The sequence below is a fragment of the Branchiostoma lanceolatum genome, chromosome 12, assembly GCF_035083965.1.
Source record: "Branchiostoma lanceolatum isolate klBraLanc5 chromosome 12, klBraLanc5.hap2, whole genome shotgun sequence".
NCBI classification, from domain to species: Eukaryota; Metazoa; Chordata; class Leptocardii; order Amphioxiformes; family Branchiostomatidae; genus Branchiostoma; species Branchiostoma lanceolatum.
In genome coordinates, this window is record NC_089733.1 from 11183930 (window position 1) to 11208657 (window position 24728).

The 24728-nt window shown below is 41.9% G+C and overlaps 1 protein-coding gene across 2 annotated transcripts; it reads right to left on the bottom strand.

The window, feature by feature from the left end:
* Positions 1-295: 295 nt before the first annotated feature.
* LOC136445515 (separin-like) lies at positions 296-24453 on the bottom strand. Of its 2 annotated transcripts, none has more exons than XM_066443545.1 (28): positions 24155-24453; positions 23332-23442; positions 21840-22895; positions 21279-21504; positions 20602-20738; positions 19185-19369; positions 18520-18621; positions 17837-17980; positions 17190-17349; positions 16329-16616; positions 15673-15915; positions 15230-15383; positions 14686-14820; positions 12480-12633; positions 10118-12195; positions 9362-9540; positions 7216-7417; positions 6450-6660; positions 6057-6253; positions 5414-5550; positions 4920-5045; positions 4111-4272; positions 3496-3684; positions 3083-3187; positions 2566-2681; positions 2139-2219; positions 1631-1795; positions 296-1193 (listed from the first exon to the last, which is right to left on the bottom strand). In XM_066443545.1, the coding sequence occupies exons 1-28, from the start codon at positions 24227-24229 to the stop codon at positions 992-994; spliced, it is 7320 nt and encodes a 2439-aa protein (XP_066299642.1). In that variant the 5' UTR covers positions 24230-24453; the 3' UTR covers positions 296-991. The 2 variants fall into 2 exon arrangements, with proteins under 2 accessions (XP_066299642.1, XP_066299641.1); XM_066443544.1 differs by having other exon boundaries at positions 14686-14823.
* Between the last annotated feature and the right edge of the window lie 275 nt (positions 24454-24728).

Genomic DNA, 24728 nt, shown 5'->3' on the forward strand with positions numbered 1-24728 from the left:
AAAATCAGTCCAATAGGAGCACAGGATTCTGTGTCAGTGTCACTTTGAAAATCAGTCCAATAGGAGCTCAGAATTCTGTGTCACTTTGAAAATCAGTCCAATAGGAGCTCAGAATTCTGTGTCACTTTGAAAATCAGTCCAAGAGGAGCTCAGGATTCTGTGTCACTATGGAAAACAGTTATCACAGCCATATTCTTGAAAATGAACAACACCTATTGTGTGATGCATTTCTTCTCTCTCATACCAGTAGCACATATGTACCAAGAACGTCATAGCACAGAAAATCGAACGGAAATATTTTCATCTTTATTTCAACTGCTATAAGTAAAACACATGTACTTATCACATTTTCTACTCAGACAACTTTAATATCTATAACATTACCAGGTTTGAACATTGGAATTTTAAACCTATCATTGCACAATTACATATCTTGTTGACAAACACCTTTAACACAACATGTGAAAATTATGAGGAAAATGAACATATCTAAAGGATTTAGCTAGACACAGATATACATGCAAGAATAATAAACAGTGAATACAGTATACATTTAGCCAGGAGTAACAATTTACAATGTCTAATTTCCAAAATCACATTGACTATCAAGTTGAAAACATTGAATCAACAAATAGATAAGAAAAGTCACACTATGTATAATTCTGAAACTTCATGCATCCTGCCCTTTTTATTTCATATTTACGACTGGCTGAGTGATTTATGATCAAATTCAGGGGAAAAATAGGTCACTGAGGCTCTTCCAATCAGGTTGTAGGACAGTTTTGTACCCTATTTACGATTTGTTAACCTGCTGGCCAACCAACTTACATTCACAGGGAAACCTATCAGGTAGCAGGACTTGCAGCCTATTTACGATGGCTAACTGACTAGCCAATTAGATCTTTTGAAACCATACACCACAGGGGCTGCACCAATCAGATGGCGCAGTTTGCAGGCTTCACATGATTGGCTAACTAGCCAGCCCATCAGATTACTTGACATGCACAGGGAAACCATACACGACAGGGGCTGCACCAATTAGATGGCGCAGCTTGCAGGCATCACGTGATTGGCTGACAAACTCTGGCAGGGAGGATTCTGAGCCGGAGGTGAGCCAGGACTTGAGCAGGGCCTGGAGGAATCGGTCGATGTCCCTGTCTGTCACATCCCACAGGTTGGCAACAATACTGGGGCTGAGAAAATAAACAAGCAAAAAAAATGATTTGTGTGAAAAACTCTCAGAACATACATGTACATGGTGCATGCGCACAGTAGATAACAATCCACTATTAGGGGCTACATTTACCTTGGATGTTGGAGTTTTCTTGTAGTTAAAGTTGAACATGTAGTTGAAATGAATGCTGTAGGACCACCTGGTGTTAGCAATATGTAGTTGAAGGCCTTTGAAACTTACCAGCATGATAAGGGTAAGGGGTAGTTGAAGGCTAGGGGATTACCTTTACCTTTTACACTTAAGTTTACCTTTAGGCCCTTTACTTACCAGCCATATAAGATAGCGGACCGTAGCGACTGGAGGAAGAGGGTGGACTTAGTCCGGGCAACCCGCCCGACATGATGATGATGATAAGATATAGTCAAAGGTAGCTATAGGGGACTACAGTATACTAACCATCCAGATAGGATATAGTTGAATGCCATGCCGCGTGCCTCTGTGCTCCCCTCCACAAACAGTCGTCCGCTGCCACAGCCCATGAGCAGGGTGGTGGCCCGGGTAGTGATCTTCTGGATCTCATCTCCCTTCAGGTACACCTGCCCGGCACCGTGGCCACAGTACCTGCAGGTGGGGGTGGGAAATAGCAAGTTTGTTTATGCGAAGTAACAATTACTCAAACAACTGCATACAATTTGGAAACGGGCTGATGTTTCAGACCAAACTGGCTGTTATCTAAAACGTCTGAGCGTTTCCAAAATCATATCCAGTTGCTTGAGTAACTGTTACTTTGCATATCTTATTACCTGGATGTCTAACCTTCATCATGTTCCCATGTCTACATGTACATGGACCAGATTTTATCAGTCCCCTGGTTGGTCTTCTTGAGCAGGTTTGACTGTATACCTGCTGCTATACATGTACCTCATGCTTATGGACTAGAGAATATGACTTGAGGTAAACCTACACAAACATGTCGTGATCTGTGAGCGCCCTGATGTATTGGTCCGTTGTGGGGGAAACTCCAGCCACACCATTCCATCCCCTCCTGCAGAAATACAACACAAAAGAAAGACATCAGAGATGGCAGACTTCACCCCTTCACCCAAAATGTTTTGCAAATCTGTCAGAATCACACAGTAAGTAACACAGATGGACATGCCATACTTCACTCCCTTGGACAACAAGGCAATCAGAAATGGCAGACTTCACCACTTCAGACTAAGTCACAAACACACACCCATAAACATTCAGACACAGACACACCCAAACTCACAAAAACATGCACACACACATACACACACACACACACACACACACACACACACACACACACACACACACACACACACACACACAGTGTTAACATGTACATATAATTTGTGTCCACTCACTTCTTGAAGTCCTCAAGGAAGTTGGCTTGTGTGCTGGCCAGGTCGTTCCGTGGGTTTAAGATGTAGTACGTGTTGTCTTGGTCCACACCATCACACAACACATGCCCTGGCACGGACTGGAACAAGAACACGTACAGAACATCTTTATCCATACAATAGACATAGAAATGTACCTAGAGAGCTGTTAAGTAAATATTGCACATCATCCATTTTCCGTTATTGTAGGAAGCTGAATTTGCAAATGTACAACGATACACCTCTTAATAAGAATGTAAGTCATATGCCTATTTTCATTATTTCTCAACTCTCAACAGTTTCTCTTTGGCGGCTGCTAGAATGGGGAGAGTGTTATTTTTTTGTGGAGCCGGCTAAATTCATGATCTTGAATACACAATCTGTTTATTGAAGGTTTTTTCAAACTAATTCCCATGAACTACAAGGAACGAAATTTGACACACTTATCAGTTTTTGAATATTCAAAAACGAGTAACGTGAGACTGGTGTTAGGATGACGTACCCTCATGGTGTGGAGGTGAGACAGGATGAAGCGGAGTGACGGCATGCGTGACACTTTCCCCTGCTGCAGGAGTGGGATGCTCTCCCATGGGAGCCGCTGCAAAGTCTGGCATCAAACAAAAGAGAGAGACAATTTACCATGGTTTGAAAGCGAAGCAAAAACACAGATATACTAAAAAGTCAGTGTCAATGTCAATCACTTGGAGATTTTGTTGTCCAGAATATTTCCAAACCTTACACCGATAATAGCTAACCATTGAGCTCAAAAATGTAGTCGGAAGAATACAGTCGGTGTCCTCTCAATCACTGCCATTTCCACCTCCCTGTTACCAACTATTATGTAACTGGAACCCGGAGCTCAACTGTGGCTGCTACCAGTTGAGCTACAAGGACATCCCTAAATAGTTGCCTTACCCTGTCCAAGATCATGATGACTGGGCCCCTATCCTGTAGGTCCTCTATATCAGTTATCTTGTTGGCTTCCTTCTGCATCAGGTCCAAACCATTCTGTACGAGGGGTGAGCTGGTTGAAGTCCCGAGCAGGTAGGCCAGACTGTCCTGTTTGTGGCGCTTTCTCAGGTGGGGCCAGGAATCCAACAGAAGCTGCATGAGAGGAAGGAGGTTTAGTGATGTATTTTCTGTATCTACTCAGCAGGTATAACCGCCCTTCGGTATAACACACCAGCGTCTGTATCTATATCTGTATAGCCGGTATAAACGCCCTTCGGTGTAACAAACCAGCTTCCAAGACATACGGCACGGCAGCAGCTGATTATGTTACACTGAACGACCTGTCACACCTGTCTTTTGCACATCTACAGGTAGCTGCAAAGCTACGTGTATCTAGCCAGGATGCCCCTACTGCACGTGGTTGTAACAAATTTTGTAAGTGTAAAGGGTACATAAGACGACACCAAGTTGCCAAACTGATACATTACACATTATGCACAGTTCAGGGGATAAAATGTATTGATCAATAGGGCATATCAGGCAATCAATCAATCAATCAAGGATGAAAGACAATCATACCCTAAGAAGATGGAAGTCAACTTCGTTGTCCGAGCCCAATGTCTTGCAGACGTTGGTTGTTGCTGAGTTCAGCTGTTTCACCCTCTTCCTGTCACCATGGGGACCAAGAACCATGCCCTTCCATCCACCCAGCAGGTCGTTTTCCATTGCTTTAGTCAGGTCCTGAAATAGTCAAGCGTTGCTTGGTCGTTATCTTTTATTGCTTGTTCATTTCTTTACAGCACATACATTGAAGATAAAAAACAAAATTTAAAAAAAAAACAGTCTTGTCTGGGACCACATCATTGCTGCAACACCAAACAGCGGAAAGGAGTTATATAGCCATTTTAGGCAGCGTGCATCACAGGTTCTGTCAACTCTCTATGCTAAATTCAGGAAGGAAGCAGCTATGTATTACACTAAATTTGGCAGGCTGACTTTGCTTTACACTACAATCAGATGCCAACAACGCAAGGATGCACAGATTACGCTTTATGTTAGATACTACTGGTCCGGTGCTAAAACGGACGGCTGATTACGCTCTTTATGTAAATGGCATGCAGACCCTCTTTTAGGGCCTGATGAAGGTAGCTGATGAGTTACTGAAACATCAGCCGGGTAAATGTTTTTGAGGCTGTGACATAATCCTGTATTCTATCAATGATAAAATAACAATAATAAAATCATGGTTCAGAAATAAAGTTGGGTACTGCTCCCGAACATACAGGTTCATATCCAGGTTTAGGGGTGATTTTCTAGTCCCTTACTGGTCTAGTGCACCTGCATCCTATAGCTACTTGGGAGAATACACAATGGTGCAATTATACTACCTTAAGCGTGGAGTCCAACTCTTGCCTAGCCTTCCAGTGGAGTTTCTTGTCCTGTATGGCCATGCTGGTTTTGTTGTCGTGTTGGATGGTCTCCAGCTTCATGAGAATCTCCCTTTCCAACAGTGCCTGTGAGAGGAAAAGCAAAAGATACCAGATACAGTAAATTTGTTTATTTTTGCAGAGATTTAATTTTTTATTAGGAGGGGAAAGGTTTTAAGTTCGAGTTTAAAATTCTGTAGAACAGTAGTAATACAGAACACATATTCGTGTCATCAATCCATGGTACATGTAAGACGTCACCTTGAAAATAAAACCACTGCAAACATATACAGTTCTTTGGTGACATTTGTCAGTTACATCAGCTTGGTATCAACCCTATTCTACCTCCCGTTTGCTCTTTCAAATGATCCCCTTGCCGAATAGCCTAACGCCCATTACCAGAGGAATGGTGGTATTTGAATATTCGTCTAAGAAATAAGGGACAAGAAAATTACCTGAGAAATGGGGATCTTGATGATCAGAGGCTCGCTGTCACCTTGAAGCCTTGTGATGACCAGTAACTGCTGATTGAGGCTGTTACCATGGCAACAGGGGTTGATTGACACCAGTGCCATACTGCAAATAGTCCAACCTACAAAGCAGAGCAAATGTGAAATTTCACTGAGGAATAGACATTAGAAATCTGTAGTTATAGAATCAAGTTGTACACCAATCTCTGTTTCAATAGCCCTTAGACCACTCAGTTTAAAATGTACATTCAAGCATTACAGCAGGGGAATGGTCTACTGGTATAGTGGTGTGTGTTCAACTTCCATAGTCTTTCTTATAAGTGCTGAGTGCTAAACAGAGAAAGCTGTACATTGTATGTACCATTTCTTTAAAGTCTGAGGTTTGACCCTCCAAGCTATCAAATACAAACACTTTTCCTTCTAGTTGACCATTAGCTACATGTACAATGTAGTAGTGCAATGTGGCTTTACTATGGCTTGCATATTTAGCACACCGGGTCACCCCTACTCCTTCCAATAGGTTCTTGACATTTAGTGAGGTTTGATGCTTGAGGCTAACCCGGGGCCACCATTTGATCCATATGGCCAAACAGTGCATTTCGCACATTTAAGTCCCATAAAAACCCACCCTCTGGCAGTTGCCTTGCCAGAACATCCTGCATGTTGTCTGCAGTGTAGCTGTGTTGTGAGGGACTGGTGTCCAAGCCAAAGATGTTCTGCTTGGTCCTGAGGTGTTGGATGTTCCGCTGCGTAGGAGGTGCACTGGTAAGAGACAGCTGATCCATGCTTTCAGTCATTGACTTCATTTCAACCTTCTGGAGTTTCCTGTGGAAAAGAAGATATGGTGATCATTCAATGATACAGGGAAAACAACACAAAACTCAAAACTAGTACATAATTATATGGTTTTCACATGTAACTGTTACCCTGCTGTTTCACAGCTGCAAGTTACGGCTTACAGTTTTTTGCATCTTAAGAAATGACAAGATAGTGATAGTGATGGGTCTTAAGGAAGCCTTACTTGATCTTCTTGTGGAGACTAGCAAGCATCTGATGTCTTAGGGTCACGCTGCAAGTCTCCATCATGTAGTAAGCTGCCTGGTGTGGGCTGTTGTTGGGACAGCAAAGGAACAGCAGCTGTCCAATCCTCCTGGACAGCAGGCTAGGCTGTGTGTGCTGTATCAGGAGACTTGCTGTCTCCAAGTGCAGCATGGCATCAGCTATAGATGAACCTGGAAAGGTAAAACATTGTGAGACAAAAAGAAAGCAAAGGAACAGCAGCTGTCCAATCCTACTGGACAGCAGGCTAGGCTGTGTGTGCTGTATCAGGAGACTTGCTGTCTACAAGTGCAGCGTGGCATCAGCTATCAATGAACCTGGGATAATAAAACACCATAGGACAAAAAGAAAACACAGAAATAGCAGCTGCACACATGCATCATGTACATCCCTTAAAACATACTACACCCACTTCACACATACATACATGCACACACACACACACACACACACACACACACACACACACACACACACACACACACACACACACACACACACACACACACACACACACACACACACAATGCAATACTGTCATTTTCACAGGGACAGCTAAAGATAGTCATATTCTTTTTGTATGTACTAGGGGGTATGTACTAGGTATCAAAATTTAGAAAAACAATCATATTTGTAGTATCATGAATTCCCGGTGCAGAGATCATCCTCAAAATAGAACCACCTCACGAACATTGACTTGTAATAAATCAAAATTATTATATACTTACCACATGGTGTGGTCCTTCCTCCCAGTACAGGTAGAGCCTCCTGCATGGAGCTGGTAGTAAGAAGTGTGGAGCCAAGTGTGCTGTCCTCATCCCCTATCTGCACACACTCCCTCAACACCTCTACATCCTCTGTGGAAGGCTTTGGTCTTGCAGAAGACTTCTTCCCTCTTGTTGTTGACGTCTTTGCTGCTCTGCCTCTCCTCTGTAAATACAAAATTAACTTTTAGCACGCTGATGTAGCTGATTGGTTACCAATTCTCTCTTGGCTACAGGGTTAGGCAGCAGGGAGAAGGTTAAGACAAAATACTAACAGGTATATACAGACATTGGCAGAGAAAAGACTGGCAATTACACATCATCCCACAACTAGATTTAACAAAAATGTAGGTCAAGAGAACTGGAATAGTTTTGTAACCATCAAGCTCTTATTGCTTCCCTTTCCAGATAGATAGTAGAGATTGAAACAATTGACAACAAATTTTGTATATTCGCCTATAATATAGGCAAGAGTTCTCATACTCATAGCATCATAGTACAGTCAAACCTGTATTAGCGGTCACCTTTGCATAGCGGCCACCTGCCCATAGTGGTCACTTTCTGTCGGTCCCTTGGATTTTTCCCATTGACATAAGCATTAAGAATTAGGCTATAGCGGCCACCTGTCCAACGCGGTCGCGGCCAGACGATTTTCAGTCCCGCGAGTACAGTAACACTGTCGGTAACGGTCACGGCGTGCCGGTAGAAGCCGCATCGCCACCGCACGCCGGGTTCAAAATCTTCATTTTTTTCACGCAGTTATCAAATTTATGTGGACTCAACTGGATAGGATGATAATAAAGAAAACCAGGATGTTTTATTTTTGTTAGAAAATCCATGGTTTGACGCAAAGTCAGTATAATTTTCTTCACATGGCTTGCGTTTGTACATCGTAGCAAAATTGACCATTTCTGTGCATTTCTACTGGACAAATATTACGGCAGCTTTTTGGAAAATACAACTCGCACATGTAGCTGATGCGGTAAGTTCGGAAAATGTTTGAATGCCGCCCCAATATCCGTTTTCCCCGGTGCTCAAAGTCAAAACGTGTTTCGCGCAATTGTCAAAATGGCGCTCATACATAGACTTTTATGGTGATAGTCAGCAGCAAAAAGGTCAACGGAAGACACCACTGTTTCGGAGGTATAATGCGCTAAATTTATTTTGCTGCAAAGTATCACTGAGGATAATCACTTTACCAAAAGCTTCAAAAGAAATATGAATAACATTAATATGATGTAAAATTTGGGCTATTGCAATTTTCTGAAAAGAAAAAAGCCATCAAAAGAGCGACCTTCTTTTGAGTACCCTATTAGCATAATGGTAGAAGCTGATAATGACAAGGGGGAAGGGAAACAACAACAGACTAAGGAAAACTATCGCCACGATTTTATGTTTCAAAACGGTCGAAAACAAACAGTAAGTGGCAACTGAGCAACATGTATTTTGTTCTTAACTAACTAGGTGGCATTTTGCTGCGAAGGACTTTTATATGATTAAAATTCGTTGTTGACGCGTGTGCCTGCAGCGAAGCAGTCGCGAAGGATCAAGAGTAGAGTATGGCGATGCTGGTCTGTACAGACATGAAGCCCGAGCAAGCCATGGGTTTTGGAGTTGGCAGATAAAATAAATCGTTTTTCAAGCCCAAAATAGAAGTAAAAGAACAACAATCGACTTTCTAAAATGTGACTTACCTATGCAATGTTTACATGTGTACTGTACGGTGAATAAATGTATCTCAGTGGGTACTGAAAATATGTGTCACTCGTGGTCAATTAATCGACATTTTCTCCATAGCGGCCACCTGTCCTTAGCGGCCAGTTTTGGCCAGTCCCTTGAGTGACCGCTATAGGCAGGTTTGACTGTATATCATACTAATGGGGTTGGTTTCAACAGGCACTCAAAAGTTCAATTCCAATTACAGTGTTAACCAGAAATATTCAATGCCAGAAATAATTGCACTGGACACAAGGATCAAGTGTTTCAATGGCAATGACGGCCAGAATATTCTGCAGAGATTAGCAATCAGAGGAGTAAGCTGGATAAGAATGGGATAGTTTCCCGGCTATTTTAAGTCCTGAGGATGAAGTTAGAGGATTCAATATCAAACCTTGACGATGGGTGCACAGTCTTCCTCACTGCTTGCCGCTCGTAAGATCTCGTCTCCTGAACTGTAGTCGTCAATCGGCGCCTTCTTTGACGCTCTCCGTTCCTTACCCCGGGTGGACGGTGCAGTCTTGGGTTGTCTTGCTGCTCTCCCTCTTCTGGGTCTACACTGAACCACTGAATCTGCCGAACATTGATACACAAATTCCTGACTTCTGACTTCAGTCAATTGAGTTTTATGTTATATGTACATTATGTTAACCTTCTCCATGCTGCCTAACTCTGTAACCAATAGGGAATTGGGTGCCAAACGGCTACTTCAGTGTGCTAAAACATCAATGCAGGGCTGTCTCCAGACTCGTACTGGGCATAAATTTGCCATTAGGGACAGAAAAAAATGACATGAAATTGATGTGTTTTCGTAAGCTTAAAATAACAGATTTGACAAAGAAAATAAACAACATCTGCTCCCAAACATTTAGAGTGGGACAGAAAAAAATTAAAGCTGGAGATACATGTAGCCCTTATCAATGTTTTACTTATTTTGAATAATTTTTGGCATGTTGCTTCTAGGCTACTTTTGTACCAATTTGAAGTTAGCACAAATTTGTGTTCATTTCTTGCTTGTATTGTTGATTTTATTTGATGTTCATACCTTACTGTATATCTGGGAGGTTCCCTAGGGCACATTAAAAAAACGCCAGTAGGGGATATATGTATGTTTCCCATGGTGAAATAGATAAACAATACAATACAATACCTTCTGATTCTTCTGATGAACTCTCCTCCTTGTATACTATTGCTGTTGTCTTTCTCTGTGGTCTTTTCTTTTGTGTGGAAGGTGCTAAAGCAATTGCTATATCGCTATCTGAATCAGAAATGATGAAAGCAGAATTCTTTCTCCCTTTAGCCGATTTAGCTTGAGTAGACACTGTGGTAGGTTTCTCTGACATTTTGGCACCTCTCGGTTTCCTTTTGGAGTCAGTTTCTGTGATTTCAGTCTGGACTTTTTTGCCACGTGCAGGTTTTCTTGCCGTTCCGGTTGCGGTTGTTTTGCTTGCGACGGCATTTCTACCCCTCCCTCTCCTTTTTTTGCCTGCCTCGGGACTTCCGACAAAGGTGTAATCATCAACCACTTTGCCACCAAGAGCCAGTAACGGTCTTGGAACCAGACCATTCGTGCATTCTGCACCTTTGTTGCTGTTGAGAATTTCACAGGCTCCATCTCCTGGTCGGTTAAGACTCCCCTTGGCAGGTGTCTTCGAGGTGAAAAACTTTCTGGATGTTCCAGAAACACATGTCTTCTTCAAAGCAAATTCGTCCTGGTCAGAATCTGGAATAAGCTGAGGGTCATCGTTGGTATCTTCTGCCTTCTTCCTTCTCGAAACCTTCTTAGTAGAGGCCTTTGCAAGGTATGTTTGTGAGGTTGCAGGCTTGTTGACAACAAAGACATCATCAGAATCAGGGATAATCTCGGGGTCACTGTTATATTCTATTGTTGATTCTGCCTTCTTCCTTCTTGAACCTTTTGAAGTAGATTCCTTAGCAAGATATTTCCGTGAGGATGCAGGCTTGCTGACAACAAAGACATCATCTTCTTCTACATCTGGAACAACCTCAGGGTCGATGACCCCTTCTTCGTCTTCTGGTAGGTCAATCTTGATGACTGGCTTTCTGCTTTGTCTGTTCTTGTGTTTGGCCGTCACATTTTCCTCCAGTGCCTGCAAAGCCCTGTACGTTTCAGAGTCCATTGCCTCCTGCTTCGCGGCACTGAAATCTTTGCTTTGGACGGGCTTGAGAGACAGCTTCTCCATGCACTTTTCTAGGTTTCCAACCACATCCGCTTGGGTGCTGGGATTACAGTTCAGCACGTCGAATGGAGAGCAGTTGCACTTGGCAGCTTCTTGGAGGATGGCACACAAGGCAGCGTTGTAGAGCAGATGTGCCTGAGTGTTGGAATGGAGGTGTATGGCTCGAGACTTCCCTTGGAAGAGGAGCAACCCGCTTTCAATGCTGGTGTTGGCTTTGGAAAAATTCTCCTGCATTAAGTAGGCCTCAGACAGCCTGCAATGTAGCAGGGCAAGCTGGGGGTCAAATAGATGTTGTTCGGTGTTTGTGTTCTTCTTCGACTTGGCCTCCTTCTTCCTCCCATCTGCAAGATTTGAGGCGAAGTCTTTCATCGCGGCTGAAGCGCATTGGCAGGCTTTCTCGTGAATCTTCTGTGATGCAGCACATGTTGCTATGGCAACTGCAGGCAAGCCCTCTGAGAGAGCGCACTCGGTCGCCGTGAGGAAAACGTCCAAATACGAGGTTTGACTGACAACATCTTTACACAATGAGCATGTGCATTTAGCATTGTGCCCGACATAGTCCGGCAGTTGCATGATGGGAAACGATGGCTGGTGTTTTCCATAATCCTCTAGGTCTGAATCCATCCCATCATCCTCTTCCAGCTGCTTTGACACTGAGATATGTTTGCTCCGAATAAAATCATCGTCTTCCATATCTTCCTCCTCACTCTCCAATGAGTCAAACCCAAAGCAGCCTCCTGACTTTCTTTCTCTTCTGGCATCTTTCTTACTTTCTGTCTTCTCCTCTCCTACAGCTGGTTTGATGTCTTCCTTAGGAGCTGGTGACTGGTCGTCGAACGACACACTGTCTTTGCTGACACTGATTCTCGACACTGAGCAGTCTCTGTTGAGAAGTGGCTTGCTGAAGTCTTGCTTGTTGTCTGTAGACGTCAGGACACTGCAGGCACACTTAAGGAGGAGCTGACAGTCTTCTGTCAGTCCTCGGTGCAGTTCTACCTCAGCTAACATCGTCAGGAACTCTGCACATCTGGAGAAACAGTTTTTTTTCCATTGTTAAAAACTAGTTACCTTTTTCTCAATACAGGTAGATGTTTGTCAGTACATGTTCGTCATAAACTGTCACACATGCAGTTTCTGCGTTTTGAACATTTTACCCTTAGATTGCTTTTTTATATCAAGTGGATGAATGTGTGAGAGCGAGGTTAGTGTGTGTGCGTGTATGTGTAAGAGAGTGATTGATTGATTGATTGATAGATTGATTGATTGAGAGAGTGCATGTGTGGAGTTAGTGGGTCTTAAGATGTAAGTCACCTTCTGGGCAGTCGAAAGTTGGCGGCTATCTCCAGTCCCTCTAAGAAGTATGACTTGGCCTCCTTGACACAGCCCTGGTCAGAGTAGAGTTTCCCCATGTCCAGCAGGGAGAACAGGAAATCATCACAACACCACCACGGCAAGTGGGGATAACCTGAGGAAGGGGGAAAGACATAGCATCCGTCTGTTTTTTCAGAGCAGGGCTGTCTCCAGCTTTAGATTTTTTCCATCCCACTCATTGTTTGGGAGACCAGGTTGTTTGTTTTTGTTGTTAAATCTGTCATTTCAAGCTTACGAAAATACATTTTCATCAAGTTTGATTTGATTGAATTTTATTAGAATTGCAACCGTGCAATACACATGGGACACAGGCAGCTATTGCTGGTGACGTGACCCACACATAAAATTCAGGACGGACAAAGTGTAATTTTTGTCTGTCCAAACAAGCAAGTTTCCGTCCAAGGACAAAGGGACAGGTTCTGGAGACAGCCCTGGTTCAGACCCTTGTAAGTGCCTAGCGGCACATAGGGCAGCACGTTTCTGTGCTGTTTAAGTAGCACGATATACTTGAACACAGGGCCCAAATTTTCCACCCTTTTCGAAAGACGGGTGCAGCCCCAACTGAGATGTCCTGGCCCAGGATTGAACCTGGATATCTAACCTTCATTGAAGTAACTGTTGTTATCTACAATTCTGTCTGCCCAACAATACACCTTGTGACCAAAGCACTCTTGGTACAAGGGAAGGCAGAAGGGCAGTTTTACTGTATGGTGTCGTATAAACTGATATCCTGGGCTATAGAATACCAGCTCTGATAACACCAAATTAAAGACTTAAACTAAAGTACATTATGCACAAAGTTAGACTTTGTTCCAACACAAAAAGTCTGTGCATCAAATTTTTGACGGCAGTCTTTTCCTCAGAGTGAATTAAAATGAGCAAATACCTAGGGTACATATTTTCTGCAAATACATACTCTCACCTCTCAAATAGAAGTCCCCCTGGAATAACAGTAGCCCCCAGACAAATCTTCAAAATCTAATATAAGCACCCCCTTGAATAAAAGTACCCCCCGGAAAATTACCAAATTGACAGGAAAACTGTGTCCACATGACTGTCCGAAGGAACTAAGATCATAAGCAGGTACGTTGTACTAGTATTTCTTCAATTATGCCTCAGGACCATACCTATTGTTAGATATTGAACAGAATACTAGTAACTGTACATATATGGTTTAAATGATCTTCCTTCCCAGTTGGAAAAAAAATATAATTATAGTAACATGTAATGTTGAAAAACTGGGCATAGGCTAGGTTCCCCGCTATGACTCCTAACAGAGGGCCAACGGTGCTTTCAAATTCAACAAGTGAAAATGTACATGATACATGCATTTTCTACTTGGAACTTGAAGCAAGTGATCAAGGACAATTGTTGTACATGGATATCATTAATTATTACTGACATATAATCAAAATCATCAGATAATCAAATTATACCTAATGATATTTTCTGAAGACTTCACCAAAAAAACAAAAATGAACACCAAAAAATGGTTATGTCCAAAGCATCGAAAACAGCAGTTATTACTATGATGTATGCCCCACATGAGCCCTTGTTACCAAAGCACTCGTGGTACAAGGGAGGAAAAGAGGCAGTTTTGCTGTCCGGTGTTATATAAACAGGCGTCTGTGCTTTAGACAACCTGCTCTGTTAACACCATTTTATCCATTTTGCTGACTTATTAGTCTAGTGAAGACAATACACGAGACTTACGCAGATCACAAAAGCTACTTGCATCAATGCTGGAGATTTGTCTGTGCTAAACAGTTTTAACTTTTTAGAATGTTGATAGAAATGACGTAGGGCAAAATTCCCCAAGCCTTTGTAGAGGCAATGGGTTGTTATCCACTAGGGCAATGCCATTTCCACAGCCTTCTATCTCCCCAACTTATTAGTCACTTTACATCTGGGTAAAGTGACAGGATCATGCAAAGTGCCTTTCTCAGGGACACAATGTCTACATGTAGGTAGGAATACCAGGAATCTTGATCCCAGGTACGCTAGCTGTCCATACACGACTAGAAATGATGTGCCCTATAAATCATGAAGCAAGTACTTGAGATCAGTGTAAGAACTTTTGTCTACTCAGACATTGGACACATGGTACCCAGAAATGACGAAGAAACAACCTCTCTCTTCTGCCTACCTTTCTTGGTTTTTGCTTTAGAACCCGAGCTGGCTGTTAGTTGGTCGTTCTGTCTCAGCCTCTCTCCGAACAGCAGTCTCGCCAGGGATAGTCTCACGCGGAAGGCATCAAACGCCGTCTCGAAACAGGAGCTGCCTTCTGCAATATCACAGCAAATTCACGGTCAAAAATTTCACTTTTTAAATGGCAAGTGAGTTAAAGCTTGCCTAAATCATGATGTTTATAACTTATGGAGAAGAGATGTTGTCTCAGTCCTATTCATGTAACCCTTATTCTTGAAGTGTCCTTTGGGTCTTGTTACATAGTGACCATTGAGTAACTTCAATGCTCAAACATTTGTACAAGCACCCTAAGACTGCCAGATTTGAAAACATAACTTGTTATCGAGGCCTTCTCAAGAAAGTGTGCATACCTCAGGGATTACTGATGCTACATTTATTCTTATTTAGTAGATCTTTTTGAATTCACATAGTCTTTACTTTAATGTGGTGGTCCTAGGGCACCTGACAGAACTATGAGAGGTTTAAAAAAAATCAAAACGTACCAGCTCTGTCCATGTGAGTTTGTCCCAGAGGCAGCCTGAGGTACAGAGACTGGACATGCTGGGCCTGAGCCGATAACATGTAACAGACAGTAGAATGCTCCTCCAGAACAGGACTGGCTAAAACCTCACACACCAGTCTCCAACCTACTGACACCTGAAAAAGGTTAAAAATTTGTTGTTTATCACATCAGGTGGAAGGAAGTGATCTGAAACCAGTGAAGCTCAAATGGACACTTCTCTGCTCTTCCACTGGCTGTGACAGAGAAGACAGACGCTATGTACAGTATTTACAGGTTCATTGTACCAGGGAAATTTTGCTACATGTATCTCTTTACGACAAGTACAATGCAGACCATGGTTTAACTTGTAGGAAAGAAAAACTTTTCAAATTCTAAAATGATCTCATTACCAGTATTCCTATGTAATTCAATACAAATAATTACCTCTCCAGTAAGAAGCAAAAAGTGGCTCTTGGCAACTTTCAACATCAGCAAAGCCTGACTGTGCTCCTCCAGCTTTCCCACCATACTCTCTGCCTTGGTTAGAATGTGGGCGCTATGGCTACTGTTACCATGGAGACACATGGTGATGGTTTCCATGGCTACTGTAAACACAGCTTCTTCATAGTTCTGGACAGCCTCCATGAGTGTGGCAAGTAGGTGAAGCGTACGGGCCTGGTGGTAAGGCTGGAAAAAACATTTTTGAGACATTTGAACATCAAAAACATTTTTACATTACTGCAACGTCACATTGTGTATAGTTATGCAGCACAGACAAAGAGCACATTCTGGATATGTATCTTTTGTTTGATTGTTATTTTGTACATCTATTAATGTCCTACAATGACAATAGGCTAATCTTTCACTGGTTATGGCAGAGAAGAGACGCTATGTTCACTGTACCAGAAAAATTCCACTAGCTCTTTTAGTCAAGCATGTAATAAACAGTGGACCACGGCTTAACGTCCCATCCTAAGGACTGTGACCCTTTCCAGTAGCTTGCATGTCAGGTGAGTGACAACATGGCCACCAACCACTGAACTGCGCATGCTACAGTACAGTTCAAAGAATCAAACAAATAAGATAAAAAATCTACATACCCTGCCTGCTAGACCGTACATTGATGACGTTATTTTCAGGCACTTTGCAGTGGACTCCACAGTCCGGATAACAGACAAGTCAAACCCCTCCTTTATCACAAGGCACCAGTTTTCCAAGGCACGATCCAGGTATGCCATGGTCACCTCTTCGGGGCCTAACCGACAGCCCTGGAGGTTTATATTTGCGAGCAACTTGTTCAGTGATGTCTCGTTCTCAGTGTAGGTGAACTGTGATTCCTTGTCCTTTTCTTTGTCGCACTGTTTCAGGGAAGATTCCAGATATGGTACCTGGTGGGACATATTGAGTAATTAAACATACTACTACTAAACTCTGATTTCCTTTTAACAGTTTAAGAGACGCTTTAAACATGTCGATTGTTTCTATTTTAAGTATCAAATGATTTATCAATTTTATTGTATGAGGTATAGTTTGTAAGATTCGGCACAATTCACTTTTTACTGCAAGGCTGTTTTCTTGTATGTTTTGCTCGATAAACCAGTCACTACTTAAGTAACAAAAATAATAAGAACAAACAGACACAAACTTTCAGCCGATGTATTTTTGTGAGACAAAGTATGTTTAAAGATACCTCTACATATCTATAGATTTATTAGGAGTTCAATCATGTAATCTGTATCTTTTTTATAATGTATTTTGTCTGACTCTTACCTCCTCTCTCTTGACCTCAAAAAAAGTGATTTTAAGCAGTTTTAATGCGTAAGCTATCAAATGTAAGCAGCAGAATAATTTAACGTGTAGGGAACCATGCCACTCTGTTCTGTTTTGTAAGTAAAGAAACAAACCACTATTACAGTTATAATTAAACTATTGGCAGAGTACACCAAAGCTCGAGCACTCACCTGTGCAAGGTCTTCCTGTCTTTTGCACATGTACAGCCACATGTAGGCTGTTGCCAGGTCATCATGTAGCGTTGTCATGGATACATCACAGACTGATCCCTGATTGGCTATCATCTCCTCCAATAGGAAGACAGCTTCCTCACAGCATTCCACAGCAGTGCTGGAATATAACAAAATGTTTTGGAAGGGGTAGGCTTCAAAATCATGCCTTTTGGCATTGGGAAAATTTTGGGAATAGAACATTTTCAAGCATACAGTGACAGGGATAAAAACATGTAGGTTACTAATTTGCATTCCAGTAAATCATAGCTGTTTTGGGACATCTTTTGACCATCTCAAATAACCTCTACCAAGTACATGTACAAACGTACATGTACAAAAAGCTCATAGAAGACAATAACAGAACACATACAAATTTGTCAATAAAATATAGGGCACTTAACTGGGTACTACATGTACTTCTCAGTTGGATATGATGGCAACAGCTGGTTATATTACACTGAACGACCTATCACGCCTAATATTTTCGCATCTAGCTGCAAGCATTGTTTATAATTAAAGCTATCTAATGAGGATGCCCCTACTGTAGTTGATGACAACAAGTTTGACACTATGATAGTTCTAGAAAAAAAAAGAGTTCTACTTACCAGTTGGATGTGATGGTCCCAGGACAGGACAGCAGTAGCTGTGCCAGCTGTACCATGGTGTGAGCTCTCTCCTGTAGCTTGCTGTCCCCTTGTACATCCAGTAGGTCGCAGATGACGCAGTACTGCTCATAACTGCTGTCATATCTAACCACATACACACAGATTTTTATCACTGAGATGTCCTCAAAAAGATCATACAATGTTCAAATTGTGGTACATGATTTTAAGTTTTACATGTATGATATGTAATAATGAACACCACTCTGCTGTAGATCTGTCCATGTACCAAAGTTTCTTTTGTAGTCAACAAGGTGGCATGTGGTCTTGTCGTAAGGGCTGTTAACTAATACAATCTAAAGGTTCTATGTTGGAATCCCTAGAAGGTCACAATGTTGTGCTGCTAAATTCAATTTCAGAAGCCGTTTGTGCCAGCTGACTACAGATTTGGAAAAATCAAAGTCAGGAAAGTCATGTTCCGCTTAGATACAATCAGAGAAGTGAACTAGAGTAATAGTATGGATTCCAGGCTACTCCCAACCCAGCGCCAACCTTAGTTGGGGAGTGATCGGGAGCAAAGTCGTGTGAAGGTCCTGAATGTGTGACAGGGGCTTAACGTACAACACAGCTGGGTGTGCTATGATTGAAGGTGGTTTACGGTTATGCCAACAAACTGCCCCATATACCTGTGTAACTGTAGCACCCTGAGTTCCTCCTGAAGTACTGCAATCATCTGGTCCTGGTCAAATGCACGGGGGTCCAACGACAGTAGAGCATCCCTGAGTGTCCTGAAGAAATATAACAGATTTGGGAGGTTATTACATCACTATTTTTTTGTTAAGGGCTCATACAAATTGAATTGATGGTTCTTGCCTAGAAAAAAGGTACTGCTGAATTAAGAATAGAGTTTGAGGGGAATGCCTTTACCTTGACACACAGTTTCTGGAAGGGACTGAATATAGTCACTTATATTGTAAATGCATTTTAGTTTGCGTGGATTTAATTTCGCGGTAGGGAGAAAATGGAGTGTTGAGACAATAGTAGACAAGGTGGGTACGAGGGCAAAAAATTCCAAGGTGGATTTAAGTTCGCGGCAAAGAACTTACCGGCAAAACTGCAAACATAAAACCACCGAGAACATGTCTGCATTTACAGCACTATTTCCCTCCCACTTTTCTGTTACCACCCTGAAGTCTTGCTTCATTTCTTATTTAAAGATGTCTGAAAATTAGTTGGTGTAGCTTTAAACTATTCAGTCTTATAAATTGTATATCTGTTTATATTACTTTACAAAAACATTGTGTAGTGATTGAATTATCAAATAATATGAATGGGAAAAGTGTGTGAATACCTTGATCTGAAGTCTCCATCTTTTTCCACTGCTTCCCTTTTGGCTCTTACCCATGATTCCACTTGCATGGTCATGTGACTCGGGTCAGCCAATAAGCTGGAAGCAGCTGAGTACATGGCGTCTTCACACAGGTCAAGCTTCAACTGACATTCACTCAGGAACCAGAACCTTTCCGCTAGTTTTAGCTGAGGAAGAACAAAAAAAATGGAATGAATACAATCTTAAAAGCAGCACAATATACAATCAAACCTGTCCAAGAAGACCACTCAGCTGAGGACCGATGAAATCTGGTCTATGTGGACAGGTGGTCACTATAGACAGGATTATTGTTTCAATGGGAAAAATTAACTAAGTAAGGGACCACCAAAGAGTGGTCACATTGTCCAGGTGGTTCTTATGTAGAGGTGGTCACTTGTACAGATTTGGTTGTATAACCTAAGGCCACAGCAAGTAAATTTTATGGATGACATCCTCCACAGACTCCAAAATTAATGAGATAGGGCGAAAAAAAAACAAGGTGGGCCAATGAAAACAAGATTCCTATATTTTCAAATTTTGAGATCATAAGTCTTGTTAAACAAGAATTGAGGCGACGAAATATGATATCATGACCAACAGGTCTTTAATTCCTGTATTCAACCAATGAGGTTTCATATATAATATAAAAACTCCTTGATTTAATGTAAATATGTCCTTGTAGATGTGCATACATTTCAATAGACTTACTGGAACAAATGCTGAAAAGAGCTTGTTGTACCATCATCTGAAGCAACTACACTGGGAATTCATATGCGATGAAACACCTTGTGTATACAGCTCAATAAACTAGACCCCCCCCCCCCCATTATTTATATAATGTCCTTGCTAGAACAAATGCAGAAAACAGTTTGTTATTATACCATCATGGGCATGAACTACACTGGGTATTCATATGCAATGAAACACCTTAGACTGTCAACATTAAGCTGTTCTTGAAGATGTGTATACAGCTCAATTAAGTAGAACAAATGCAGAAAACAGCTTGTCATACCATCATGGGCAGGAACTACACTGGGTATTCATATGCTATGAAACATCTTAGACTGTCAACATTTGCGACATATTTGCCAATTTTTGGCATGTTGACCACCGTCGGAGGGCAATGAAATTTCTTGTTTTTTATTTTCAAATCAGGCGAAAATTAATGAGCGCGCTGATGTCATCCATAAAAATTACTTGCTGTGGCCTAATATAAAAAAACAGTCCATTCTATGAGTGATTGAGTGAGTGAGTGAGTGAGTGAGTGAGTGAGTGAGTGAGTGAGTGAGTGAGTGAGTGAGTGAGTGAGTGAGTGAGCGAGCGTGAGAGTGAGCAAGCAAGTGATTGAGTTTGAGTGAAGCATTATGTAGTTAGTTCCAATTCCTGTACAAATCCTTACCTCATTGGCACTGTCTGGTTGCCCACTTGCCTGGCACCACCTCTGTAACAGTGTACAGGCTGCCTGTATGAGGGGGAGGGCATCCTCATACCAACCATTGTTGTACACACAGATACTCAAGTTGTAGATATGGGAGCCTGGAACAAACACAAACACCAATTTGAATGTAAAGTCTAATGTATTTCTGCTCTCTAAGGCCACACCAATTTCAATGTAGCTTCTTGATTTAAAAAGATATGCTTAACTCGAGTGTCAACAGAAAATTTGACAACAGAGTCAGAGAGAAAAATCTTTATCCTTGAATCTACAGGTAGCAAATATAATATAATAGGGTTCAAATTTTCTTCCCAGCCCTCTTTCTCAGCTTTCATAACTTTCACTTTGAAATGTTTGAAAACCAAGAAAATAAATTGGCATGGGCTTAGAAAATGTCAGAGATAATCCACAAGTGAAATTACGAATGTACCGTTTCTTGTTTGGCTTCAATTACGTACAGAGGTCGCAAAAGACGCACAACACAAAAGTTACTAAAAGCAACTACAAAATCTATCCAATTGCTTTGAAAGTTTGAGTAACTTTTGTATTTCGTACTATCTTATCACCTGAATGTCTAACCCTTAATAATCATTTTTGCAAAAAAAAGAAATGACCCCCCCCCCCAAAAAAAAAAAACTTACCAAGGTACTTGAGCTCAGAGGTAGACATGCCTCCCCCATTCCCAGATGACACATCCTCTATGATACCCATGGCCCTTTGTACGACCACCAGGGAACCGGGTAACACATCCCTGTCCGACCGCACACTGATGTATTGTTTCATCAGCTGGAGCAGTAGGCTAACTGTGGCCATCTGAAGTTTCACACACTGCTGGTGATCCAGTCTTCCTTTCGAAATCTTGGGCTCCTGAAGAAAAAGACTTTGTTAGTCTGAAGTTAAAGTTGACTAGGATTTGATTAAAACTACAGGCTACTTTTATATAAAAAATATAGAAAAGACACTCAAGATAGACATAGCTAAAATTTTCTTTTTTTTCCAAATCATCTTGAAATAAACAGTCATCTCGGTCAACTGGAAATTAACTCAGTTCCTCATAAAAGTGCGAACATCAAATTGAGATATTTCAGTCTCAAGAAGATACATGCCTTTACCTTTGTGCCAAATTTCAACTCAATTGATAAAAAGGGAGCCTGTCATTACTTTCTAACTCGCCCTCATATTTCTATCAAGTTTCTCCTCACCTTGCCCTGTCCTCGCTGAGCTTGCAGCACATCCATGAACAAGGTCAAGGCCATCTCCACCGAGCAGAAGTCCGACGTCGACATAGACAGCATGCACTGACCTTGACCTCTATTATCGAAGACATTCTCTAGACTCTTCCGCAGTTGGTTGAAAGCTTCTAGTAACGCCATCCCTGCACCGTGGTCTATCCCGTTTATTCTATCCCTGACTACTTGACTGGCTTCTTCCAAATTTGTCCTGATGTTTCTCCAGTCTGGCTTGGCCATTGTTTTACCACTGACTGCAGCATTACAAAGCAACGATGCCTTGAACACCCTGGCAGATGCTAGTAGTAAGTCCTGAGATTCATTTTTCTTTGAGACCTTTCCCTGCAGTCCATGTGTCACCTGATTGATGAACATCACGGCTTCCTTTTCTTTCCTAGCTAGCTGAAGGTATCTGCACACTTGGAAGCCAAGCTGTAAGAGGCAGACTTGGATTTGAGTTTCGTCTGCTTTTGTCAAAGCATTCTCCAACATGTCTCCATACACCGCTTGACAGAACTTGGAGATGCTTTCATACCCTGAGACAGATCCTTGACACATGTCTTCAAAGTGTTTTGCGATCGAGACAACCTTTCCTAGAAACCACTGGGGTTCGACGCCCGACAACACAAGGATCTGGAGTGCCTGCTGTGCTGAGGTGAGTGCTAGTTCCTGCCTAGCGACCGAGTTTGAAGACAGAGACTTGGGATCGCATATGCGGAGAGCAGCTTTCAAGAGGGTATCGAAGGAGTGCTTTGCAATGTTGGTGAAATCCCCTTCGTTTTCTGAAGACATGGTGCCAGAAGTCTGAAAGGATTTCAACTCCCGATGCAGGAAACCAGCGATGGCTAGAGCGTCCGACAACAGGTTCTTGTTGAGAAGTTGGGACATGATGTGGAAGAGAAGTTTCTCCAGTGCTAAGGGGTTGAACTGCATGTGTTGTTGGCACAGCTGGATACATTTGTAGGAGATGTGGGCCACGCGGACGGTGTTGGCTATGTCAGGGGAGCCAGGTTTGACCTTTCCCAGAGACTGAAAAGAAAAGAGAGATGTCTGTAAATCTGGAAATATTTGCTGTGGTTTTGTTTTCTTGATAATCTGTCCACCACAAAACCATGACATGTTAATAATTAATATGCGTTTCCATAGTATTAAAACATTGCTACAGACCGCAAACTTAAAACACAGCGAAAAAACTGCTTGCGTTACAGGTTGATGAATCATTTATGAGCATTTCAACATTGGAACAGAATTTGAGTTAACCTAAGTCCTTGATAATGATAACATATTTGAACACATGTTCGAATGTTGGCAGAAAGGATCTATCACCCCCTGTAATGCAAGCAGCTTTAGCAGTCTACAGAAGTATGAACTCCACAACAAACTCACACATGGTAACATGTACAATGTACAGTCATCATGAACTCCTTTAGTCTACTATCAATTAATACAGCACAGAGGAAAGTACCTCAACACAAGCCCGCAGCAGTCTCATACAGAAGAGGCCATATTTGTTGAGAGTTTCAGCCGGCAGCTCAGACAAAGCAGCTCCAGTCTTCAACACAGGTGCAAGGTAGGTCTAATCCCGAAGAAAATGTTAAATGATAAATACATCTACATGGATCAAATCATTCAAAAATATAAATCATTATTCAGGTTAATCCAGCATCCAAGGATGAAGCCTGGATGCCAGGGCCTTCACTGGCCAGTTCCTCGGTTTCAGGGCCAACGTGCCCCCAAGGAATTTTACAGCAGCCCCCCTGACTTTCTATTCTCCAAGCAGAGGCTGGTCGTGTATTTTTATGAGTGTCTCTCCCCTTGGATGTAACAAATGGTGACCACTAGTGGCCAACCACCCCCCACCCCCCTTCCCTGACCGAAACCTCTGCTTGGAGAATACAGCTTTTTTCAGTTAAGGATCTACCTCAGAGGCCCTGTATAATTTACTATAAAATTTCCTTGGGGGCATGTTGACACTGAAGCCGGTGAGCTGGCCTCTAGTGTAGGCCCTGGAAACAGTACACATTCAAGCTACCAATGATCAACTCTAAAACAGACAAATTGTTAAACGCTAAAATTATGCATATGCATTCTGTTGTAGTACTTCTAGCACTCCAGTTGGATCCAGCGCCTAGGCCAAGAAACTGAACTGTCACTTCCAAATTATTTTGTATACTGTAAATTATTTCTACAAATTTATCACCGGCTAGACAACAAATAGGTCTCGTCTAAGTTACTCTAGTACTGTTTGTGCTAATGTTGACTACAGTACGCTCTAATGTAAGTATTACCTGTATTTCTGTTACAAGTTTCCCCACGTCTTCTCCGTTCTTTAAACCACGAATAATTCTGTCACCGTCCGCCATCTTGACTTGGTCGACAAGTACCACAGGCAAGAATTCGCTCAAAATTCGACTAAAATGTCATACATAACTACAAAATAAGCACTAATTTCAGTTCTACATGTACAAAATCGTTGAAAATGTGCGGAATGTTACATGTTTGGTCCGTATTTTGGCGAAAGTCGCGATAAATAGTCGAACCAAACAGAAAAGACCGCCAACTCAAAATTCAAAATGGCCGCTAGAAAATGTCAAAGGTCAGCTTCCTGTGCTATATAATACGCTGTCTATGATTGGTCAGTCTTATATGAAAAAACCTTACGTTTTCCTACTAAATTCACTTAACGTGATTAAAGGCACTCTGTAAAGATATAAGTATAATATATAAAATCTGAAAGACTGAGTTGAAACAAGGTTAAGTCCAAAGTTAAGTAAATTAGTAAACCTTATCAAAAATCTCGTCCAATCAGAAGCCTTCTTTTATCAAAGTAATTTTGTAACGAAGAGCATGACGGGAGTCGAT

What these genes read in the sequence shown, in the direction of transcription:
- LOC136445515 (XM_066443544.1), bottom strand. Translation starts at nt 24,229, where the DNA reads ATGGCGGACGGTGACAGAATTATTCGTGGTTTAAAGAACGGAGAAGAC. An exon ending in TTCCTTGAGGACTTCAAGAA is followed by an intron (nt 2,220 to 2,565) that starts GTGAGTGGACAC and finishes GTATTTCTGCAG; the next exon opens with GAGGGGATGGAATGGTGTGG. An exon ending in AACTATATCCTATCTGGATG is followed by an intron (nt 1,194 to 1,630) that starts GTTAGTATACTG and finishes TTATTTTCTCAG; the next exon opens with CCCCAGTATTGTTGCCAACC.